General features: G+C 44.8%; 1 protein-coding gene across 1 annotated transcript in view; it reads left to right on the top strand.

Annotated features, from left to right (window-relative positions):
* Positions 1–1,107: 1,107 nt before the first annotated feature.
* The window catches only part of LOC147689684 (mucosal pentraxin-like), a 145,257-nt gene continuing 135,786 nt past the window's right edge, over positions 1,108–10,578 (top strand). The window contains exons 1-2 of the mRNA XM_086937154.1: positions 1,108–1,171; positions 4,226–4,297. Of these exons, the coding sequence (XP_086793280.1) occupies positions 4,240–4,297 (58 nt within the window). The 5' untranslated portion in view covers positions 1,108–1,171; positions 4,226–4,239. The remainder of the gene's footprint in view (positions 1,172–4,225; positions 4,298–10,578) is intronic.

Below are 10,578 nucleotides of genomic sequence, written 5' to 3'. Positions count from 1 at the left end.
AGGCATGAAAATCCTCCAAGGCATTAGACTGGGTTCCATCCAGGGATAAGATAATCTGGGTGTCATCAGCATAATTGACCAACATCACATTGTGAGCCCGAATTATGTTAATCAATGGGCTTAAATATATGTTGAACACAATTGGGCTGATGGCAGACCCTTGAGGAACACCATGCCGGATGTTAGAAAAGGCTGATTGAAACAATACAATCACGATTATAACAGGTCCAACATTATACCATGGGTGGGCATGCTTGTGCCATGGAATTCTACAACATGCCAGCCAGAATTTACCATTATTATGTCAGATATAGGACTGTACTAGGTGTGGGCATCATTTTGGCAAGAATGATCAGTTTGCCAAAGACTAGCACCGTTTTGCCTGGACCAGTGGTAGGTACTGCAATACCATGGATGCTTCCATTATACCAAGAGTTACCAGCATTAGGCAAGAATGCCCACAGTATGCAAAGAACTAACCACCATTGTGTCAGGGCCAACTTTGTATCACTGTGAGCACCATCATTGTTCACACAATATGTAATGCAATACCACCATTAAGTTGTGGCCACCACAAGACCTGGGGTCAGTTCTTCACATCAACACACACACAAATTCAGGAATTATTTTCTACACATTTATCCTCTGGTGTCTCCCACTATAGTGTTCGTCTGCACCCACCTGGCTCACACTACTTTACTAGACACCAGTTTCCCACTTTAATCTCATTCACAGTGCATGGGAGAGCCTGTGGCACAGCCAATAACCATGCAATGCTTCCAGCAAGGGTCACTGAGCCACCATCTGAAGGCAAGACACCACCACATTTCTGCATAAATATTTTCCCCCTGACTAGGTGCTTGAACTGTGTTTATCAAAAAAATGTAAAACATGAACCCTCTCTAGAGAACGTACATCGGTTATATTGAGTTTCTCAAGAATGGATCAATTGATCTGTTTTAATCTTTGTTATCTTTTACGAGATTGTTCATATCTAAAATCCATACCTTCAAGCATTTTCCTTCTACATGGATTGCATAACATGTCACTTTAACCCTGTGACCTGGACTAATCTGATTGGTTAACCAGCTGCATTTAATCCACAGCAGGAAACTTCGCTGGCACTGGCGGTCTGGAATTGAAGAAAGGACGATTAAAGAGCACTGGATATGTAAGTCATGATATTATGTTATTTTCTGGCGATGTGCACTTTGAATGTTCTTTGTATGTTGTAAGATATTAGGATCTAAATGTTCTTAGAAAGATGCAACTCAATGGGGTGCTGGAATGGCTAGCTGAGGATACTCTAACGGTCCGCTCTTGGGAAATGAAACTGGTTTAGTGCATCCCTTAGGAGTCAATGAATAAAGTACACCTGAACATGCTCAAGAAAATATCTCAACTTGAAACAGGTATAATGATTGTACTTTGCCAGACATAAACTTTGTAATCAAATGAATTCATCTGGCAAATTTCTGAACTCATCTGAGTGTCAGCCCCACCTCTGTTTGCTGGCCACCCGCAAGCTGGCTGAATTTATCGACTTTGAGAAAACTTGTTATTACATGGATATGTATTGGTAGATTCAAACAGTGCAGTTTGATACACATTTGTACTTAGTGAAGGGGGATTCACTGCAGGAGCAGGAATGATATTAGGAAATACTTTTTGTATGGCATGGGATCAGTCAGAAGGTGGGATAGAGTTGGAGAGAAAGAGACAGAGACAGAAAGAGACATAGAGAGAGAGAGAGAGAGAGAGAGAGAGAGAAAGAGGGAGAGAAAGAGAGAGATACATAGAGACAGATATAGAGAGAAAATCAAACACAAACACAGATTTAAAGGCCAAGTAGAAAAATGCATTTGCTATGTTTAGAGGACATTTGTGATCTTTCTGGATCTCTGGGCACTCCCATGAATCTAACCCAGTCGTAGATTGCCCGGAGTACTAACTGGTGTAACATTTTATCGTCCATATAACGTGAGAAGAGAAGATGCTGAGGAGGTAATGCAATTTTGTACTGGTAAACTTATTCTCCTGACTCTTCTTTCTTGTTCTAGTCCTTCCAACTCTCCCAACCTCCCTACTCTGTCTATTGGACAGCTATGGTGGTTGCCTCAAGAGGATGTTAGACAGATGTGACTTGACTTGACTTATGTGTCCCTTAATAGATAAATGTGGAGGGGAAGGAGTTTCATTTTTTGTTTGTCTTAGGAAGTAAACGGGCTGCCCATCACTAGGGTGTGGCCTGGGACTGAGTCTAGGAAGAAAAATCATCACTAGTAAGATCACTAGTAAGTAATCAAAGCATTGAGAACCAGGAAGGGATGTTGCTTTCCATAGCTTTTCTGACCTAAGAAGCTGGTATTTGGGACTGTCTGTAAAATAGATGATTGAATGAATTATTCATTACATATGAACATGTTTAAAATGAAAATAATAGCTAACCCCACATTACAGAATAAAAAGTAGAGAAACAGATAAATGGAAGATTTTCATTCCATTGGATTTTCTAAACAAACATAGCACACACCTTTGTAGTTAGTGCAATGACTTTTTTTTATCTCATGGAGTCAAAGATTAATTTACAAACAGTGTATTAAAGTCTTAAAATTCATCCTCCAGAATACACTGCAATGAGAGAAGATGCTACTGTGATCATCACCCAAAGGAGCATATTTACAAGCCTGTGACGATATGTGCTTTGCCTTATTTACAAGGCAGCGTTAAGCTACTTAAGGTGGCTTAACGCTGCCTTGTAGATAAGGCACCCTTTCACGCTACACTTAGTGTGAAAGGTGAGGACAATGGGTGTTGCTGTGGGTGTTCCACGGCAACACCAATTGATTTTGATGCTATCCCATATTTACAAGGGCGGCGTAAATATGGGGCTGTGCCAAAATTAAGACCAGGGAAAACCTGGTCGTACGTAAACAGGCGCAATCCAGGGGAATTGTTTCATTTCTCCTGGTTTTTGCTGTTTCCTTGTGTGCTGCATTGTTCAGCACAAATGCAAACAGCAAAAGGCCTTTCATTGTTTATGTGCAGGAAGGTGTCCCTCATATAAACAATCAATGCAAGAAAATTACGTTTTGCAACTTCTACGTGTGCTGCATTAAACAGCATGCATAGAAGTTTCCAAATGCCAATTAAAGATTGCTTATGTGCAGGAAGGGATACCTTCCTGCACATAAACAATCTTCCCCTCAACACAGACACTCTTGCACTATGGTGCAAGGGTGCCTGCGTTGGCCCCACGCTGCTAAATTTACCGCCAGCACAGGGGAAAATGCAGGGCTGCACCATATTGAGGTAAATATGGTGCAGCCCTGCATTTCAGAAGTGGCGGAGCGTGGCGTTATCATGGAGGTTAACGCCTAACTCCGCCACTTCTCTAGTGAATATGCCCCATAGTCTATACAATTCAGATAGAGGGAAAAGAGAGCAACAAATGAATGACAGATAGAGATCTGTGGCCCAGTTCCTAAACTGTCACTCAACGCAGTGTAGCAGGGGAACTTGCTGCATTGTGTCCAGTGAAAGGAGAGCAGAAATTAGACATTTTTAATAAGATATGGAGCACTTCTACTCTATCCTTGAGCTGGTTCAGTTATGACAAACTAGCGCCAACAGGGCCACCTTTCCGTTATGCAGTAAGGGTGTCTGCGTTTTAGTCAGGATCGTTTTTGAGCAGGACAGGATACCTTCATGCACAAAAACTGTCCTTAGAGGCATATTCCTCTTTACATGTGCACTGGAGAATGCAGCGCACATGCAAACAGAAAGTAACAAAGAGAAATATAAATATTTCTCCTCATTGCGCCAAGGTCGGTGAGGAGCACTATTTAGGTGCAAACCCAGTTTTATTGACCTTAGTAAATCTGGCTTTGCATCAAAATATATGAATGTATGCATGGGACTTCCCGTGCTCCAACCATGTAACACTTCCCCGATGCAGGGTAATGCAAGGCACTGCCTTGCTTTACTTTGCGAGTGGAAAATGACGCAATACTACACAAATATCGAAGCTTTGTAAATGTAATTTAAGCACTTGCTTTGACTTGGGTGATGCACGGACAACACAAATGCTTAGTGATTCTGGCCCTGTGTCTTAAAAACTGCAATATCTGTGAGTGATGAAGATATTATATGAGCATGTGGCCATACATGATCACATTTACATAGAAGTTTTCATTAATCGATACATTTATGCTTTCTGTTTCAGAAACAGATGAGGAAATGGAGATGTATTTCCTGCTACTGATTAGCATCACAGGAGCCATTTCCCATGCCGCAGGTAAGTAGTATGAAAGCATCAACTGTTATTTTTAGAACCTCATATGTAGTGCTAAAAATAGATTCTAATGATATTTGTGCTGGTTCAGCACAAGTAAATTTAAATGTAAATGCACAGGAATTTATATAGCGCAAATCACCAAGTGGTTTCTAAGCGCTTGCTTAGGGAACCCGTCCTGGTATTCCCCTGTGAGATAACCCCGGCAGGGTATCCGCAAGGTGAAAGCCAGGCTTCCCACCGCGAGGGGCCGTTGTGGAGATTAAGCAAGCTATTGCCCATAGTCGCAGAGTGTGAACCTGTGAATCGAGTAAGCACCGGAGCGAGAATTGTAGAGTCCATGGACATTTTAGGACTCAAGACCCCACCGAGCCAGGAATTGAACCCTGGTCTCGGGCTAACCTCTGCTTCCAGGTCTGCCTCCTCTAACCAGTGGGCCACACTTCTCCACAAGTGCCAATCACAGGTTTAGTTAGGCACCTAAACAGGGCATTTGGAAAATATATGGGTCATTTCATAAAAGAAATATGATCTATCTAGCCCATGAAACAGATCATTTTATCTTCACAGAAATCTTGAAAACACAGAACCCTTTAGAACAAGTATTGGCAAAACCTATAGGTCACAGCTCCCAAATGTTCGACTATTGGTGTGCCAATTGCTTTTGAACACCTCATCAGGTGGCACTTTGTCAGAAACTATTATTCTGGAAATCTGTTCTGATGTGCATCATATAAGGCTTTGTAGCATTAACAAAACAGAGGGTAACAAATCCAAGGGAGTAGCCATAAAATTAAAATACCCCCACCTTGAATTAAAGCGCTGATGGTACTAAGCCAGTGTAGCTAGTGAGCCCAACTCTCCCTAGAAGAGCTCCCTTGTCTCTTCCATCTAGGCACCTATACATTCATTCTTTCACCATTCCATACACCCGCTGATATCCACTATTTACCCTTACATTCCACTCCAGTGTGGGGTACCACAGGGCTCTTCATTGAGCCCTACTTTATTTAACATTTATATGGCCCCCCTGGAGGATGTTGTCACTCCCTTTGGGATTAAAGTTGTTACATACGCTGACGACACCCAATTGGTCGTCTCGCTTTCCATGGAAAAGGGCAACTCTGAAAACCTGCACAACTGCCTCTCCGAAATCTACACATGCTTCTGGGCCAGCAAATGACATCCCTTCCCACCTCCATCTGGCCCTTGTGCCTGGGGGATATCTCTCCACCGAAGAAGGAACTTAAAAGCCTAGGGGTATGGCTGGAGCAAGACCTCTCCTTTAAGACACAGGCTAAAAAGACTGCTGGCACCTGTGTGGGCTTACTCCGCTCAGCCCGTAAGATTCTCCCCTACTTCCGACACAATCCAGAAAGTTACTTATTCAGGGTCTTATCTTGTCCAGATTAGACTACAGCAACGCCCTCTTTATGGCTGCTCCAGAATCAACCATTAATATCCTTCAGTGTATCCAGAATTCAGCGGCTAGGCTGCTGACAGGCACCCCCCGGAGATCATCGGCCAAACCAGCACTCAAGGCCCTTCACTGGTTGCCTGTCCGGGAAAGGATCAAATTTAAGGCCCTCTGTTTCACCCATAGATCCCTTCAGGGCAAAGGGCCCCCTATCCTTGGAAAAATGCTCTATCCCTACAAAACCACCAGGACCCTTCGCTCTTCCCATGGTAACCTAGCCACTGTTCAAAGAGTGAGGAAAGCCCGAACTGGAGGGCGGCGTTTTTCGGTCACTGCTGCAACCCTGTGGAACTCCCTTGCGATTAGTCTTCGATCGAACCGACCTACTTGAAGTTCCGTAAACACCTGAAGACGCACCTGTTCCCACAAGACCCATAATATCACCTTTCGCCCCTCCAGTTCCCTTCAGATATCCTTGTACGATAGCGCTGCGACGCTCCCGGGCAGCCATGCGCTTTAGAAATCCTTTTTCATTTCATTTCATTTCATTCACATTGTCATTCATTTATTCTTTTATCTATCATTCAATCTTTCCCTATACCATCCATTCATCCACTATGCCATCCATCTATCCACTCTACCATCCATCTATCCATCTATTCATCATTCCATCCATCCACTCTGCCGTTTTTCCATCCACTGTCATTCACCCGTCCACTTTGCCATCCATTCTCTCATCCATCCGCTCATCCTTTAACCCACTCATCCATCTATCATCCATTTACCATCCTTTCACCTGTCCAGTTTTGTGCCAAGAGTCCCGTTCATGTGGAAGAAGGTAGCTGGGAGCAAGGAGAGTGTTTCTGGCGGTGATCGACGTGGCATGTAGAGCAGGCCAGGTGTCACAGATGGGTGGGCTGGAGCTTTGCATTGGTGGTCCCCTGCGGGCTGACGATGCTGCTGTGCAAAGGGACAGCCTTGCACAGGCTCACACAGATTTTCCGTCCAAACAGCATGATTTTGGTGCAAATGGGCCAGTTCGCCTCCACAAAGAGCCAAAAATCTTGAATTTAAGAGATCAAGAACCACACCAAGACTCCAGTACCTCGGAGGGCCCCTATTAGGCATCAGGACCTCACTGAACACTGGTCTAAGAGCTGTGGGAAGCCTGTTACGTCCCTGAGGCTTAGATCAGGAGGCCAGCAGACTAGCCCTTTGAGTCACTCTGGGGTCCTGGGTTTAAGATTGAGTTGCAGGTCCAGTTCTTCTTCCCCAGGCAAGAGGACAGCAGGAACCAGGTCAGCACAGCAGGACAACAGTTCCCTGTAGAGCAGCAGTCCAGCAGAGTGGCAATCTTTGTAGCAGCACAGCAGTCCTTCGTGGCAGAGCATCCACAGGTCCAGAAGTGTTCTGAAGTGGCGTGTCTGAGGTCTTTCTATTATAAACTAGTGCCCTGGTTCTGGAAGGTGGGATACGTTTCTAGACAGTGGCTTTGAACTGCAGGGAATTCCTTGCCCCTCCTACACTGGTTCCAAAATGGTTGAAGTGACAATGTAGGGTCATTATTCACTTTGTGTGAAGGCAGGACACAGCCATTATAAGGTGTAAGTGAGGCTAAGCAAAGCTCCTCCCTTCCATTCTGCCAGTGATAGCCCATTCAGTCATATCTAAGCTCCCATTGTGTGTGGCTGTCTAGGAATAAAGAAAACAAAAGAGGATGATGGACGTAGTGCTGAAACGTTTCAGACCCTCACCCCCAGTCACAGATCTGGGTTGAATCCATCATAGTTATTTAGCTCACTTCGCCACCTCAGTTCAGACCCAGCTATTTGCAAATCAGTCTTAACCCTATGCATCATGGGAACAGTCCAGCCCAAACTGCCAAGCCAGGTCTTCCCTGAACTGGAAACAAGCATCCCAGACCCCTCATCAGCCAGGCTAGCTTGAATCCAGTGGCAAAGAGAGCAAGGGATCCAAGTCTGGGCATACCCTGCCATTAAAGGCGAACAGAGCAAACACAAGGAGATGATGGATGGAGTGCCGAAACTTTTCAGACACTCACCCCCAGTCATAGATCTGGGTTTAATACATCATCATTCTTTAGCTCACTTCGCCACCTCACTTTAGACCCAGCTATATGCAAATCAGTCTTGACCCTGTGTCTCATGGGAACAGTCCCACCCAAACTGCCAAGCCAGGTCTTCTGTGAAATGCAAACAAGCATCCTGGGACCGGTTTCTGGGTAACACCCCATATCAGCCAGGCTAGTTTGAATCTACGTCTGGGCATACCCTGCCAATTTAGGGCGAACAAAGCAAACACAAGGAGATGATGGATGGAGTGCTGAAAACTTTCAGACACTCACCCCCAGTCACAGATATGGGTTAAATCTATCATCGTTCTTTAGCTCACTTTGCCACCTCAGTCCAGACCCAGCTATTTGCAAATCAGTCTTGACCCTGTGCCTCCAGCCTGAACTGCCAAAACAGGTCCTCCCTGGATCGGAAACAAGCATCCTGGGACCCTTTTTGGAGTAACACCCCTCATCAGCCAGGCTTGCTTGAATCCAGTCGCAAAGTGAGCAAGGGACCCACGTCTGGGCATACGCTGCCAACTTAGGACAAACAAAGCAAACACAAGAAGATGATGGACGGAGTGCTGAAACTTTTCAGAAACTCACCTCAGTCAAAGATCTGGGTTGAATCCATCATCGTTCTTTAGCTCACTTTGCCACCCTAGTTCAGACCGCGATATATGATATGATAGGAGCATTTACAGAGCGCATGGCTACCCAAAGGCTTCCCAGCACTAGGCATGAGACATGGTGAAGCAAGAGAGGAAGGAGGTTAGTCGCATTTGCTGAACAGCCAAGTTTTCTGTTTTTTTCTGAAGTTTGCTTCTGTGGTTGTGAACCTAATCTCCAGCGGAAGTGAATTCCATAGTTTGGGAGTCGGGTGGGAAAAGGCTCTTCCTCCCCATCTGGCCCTTTTTATTCTAGTGGTTTTTAACAGGTGCTTAGTGCCTGACCTCAGATATCTGTTGGGAAGGGATAAGCACACCAGATTTCTGATCTTACTGGGCCCTTTGATATTTATGGCTCTGTGGGTTAGGCAGAGTGCATTAAACTTGATTATCGCCTCCATCGGGAGCCAGTGTAAGTTTCTGTGATGTTTCCTCACTGTTTCCTTCATTGGAATTTGGCACAGAAGTCTGGCCGCTGCGTTCTGGACTACCTGTAACTTGTTAAAAACATATTTAGGTGTGCACAGAAAGAGCGAGTTACAGTAGTCCAAACGTGATGTGACCAAGGAGTGTATGGTCGTTTTCCTTAGCTGTATGGGGATTAGATCAAGGATCTTGCGGGGCATTCTTAAAAGCCCAAAGCATGTGACTGCCACCTTCCATCCCTGGGTCTCTATAGTCAGCTCTTTATCCATCCAGAAACCAAGATTCTTAATGGCAGTGCTCGGGTCTGGAGAGATCCCTAGGCAGTGTGGCCAACTGTCTAGAGGCCTGGGTATCCCTGCATTACCCAGGACCATCAGTTCAATTTTGTTTCCATTTAATTTCAAACAGCTCCCTTTCATTCATTTAACCACTTGTTCGAGACAAGGCGTCAGCTGGCCTGATTCCCCATTGGTCCTAGAATCAAGTGACTAAGCATGGGCGGAAAATCCGTTCCGCTCGCGAATTTTGCGGATTTTCGGTAAATTCGCAATCTGCGAACGCTCGCAAATTTACCGAAAATCCGCAAATTCGCACGCAGCTGATACAATTTTGCGGCGTGCGGTGTAAGTTCGCAATTGCGAACATGTAGGTGCAACAATCTCGCACTCGCGAAATTACAAAAATTGCAATTCTGCACAAGAAATCCACTAGCAAGCAGCATAGACCTTCTGAAAAAGATGATTTTTATCAGCATAACTCCTCAGGTTGACAATTGCCTGCATTTTTTTGGATTTGAGGCCTTTTGACTTTCTTTGGATCACTTTTGGATTAGAAATAAACTTTCACAAGTAAGCTTGTTTGGGGCATTACAGTTGCTGTAATGCTGTTCTGCAGAAAAACGAGTTTTGCAAACGTGAAAGCATTCAGCAGGTGTAAAAGTTCAAACTCATCATTAGTAACCATTCCCTGTAGTGCTTCCTGACTGGGGCCCCTCCAGAGTTCAGTTGCTAGTTGCAACAATTGTATGACCCTGCTCTGACCCTCACAGCAGGCTCATAGAATAGCTACAAGTAGGCCACAAAGGTCCTGGAATAAAAAATTGCACTGCAACAGAAAGCAAATTACAGATAAGGAAGCATGTGCCAGACTGGAATTTTAAAACAGTGACACATTAATAAATCAACCCCAAATTAATTCATGTCAGTTGAAGCAGGGCAGGTGTGCTTGCTTTCCCCCCCCCATAATCTACAGTGATGATGAACCAGAGGGTGGCATTGATGTACCAGAGGGTGGCATGGGTGAAACAGAGGGTGGCAGGGGTGAAACAGAGGGTGCTGGGAACCTGTGATGATGAACCAGACGTAGAAACAACATAATCGCGACCGTTGCGAGCCGACATGTAAGTTCGCAATTGCGAACTGGTACCAAACCCTCGCGAACTGGCAGAAATCCTTGCGAACACAAAAAAAAATCAGCAAATTCCCAGTTCAGTTGCTAGTTGCAACAATTGTATGACCCTGCTCTGACCCTCAGGAGGCTCATAGAATAGCTACAAGTAGGCCACAAAGGTCCTGGGAAAGAAATTGCACTGCAACAGAAAGCAAATTACAGATAAGGAAGCAGGTGCCAGACTGGAATTTTAAAACAGTGACACATTAATAAATCAACCCCAAATTAATTCATGTCAGTTGAAGCAGGG

The sequence above is a fragment of the Lissotriton vulgaris genome, chromosome 9, assembly GCF_964263255.1.
Source record: "Lissotriton vulgaris chromosome 9, aLisVul1.2, whole genome shotgun sequence".
Lineage (NCBI taxonomy): Eukaryota > Metazoa > Chordata > Amphibia > Caudata > Salamandridae > Lissotriton > Lissotriton vulgaris.
The sequence above is the reverse complement of the archived record's forward strand: the minus strand, read 5'-3'. Positions and strand labels throughout refer to the sequence as shown.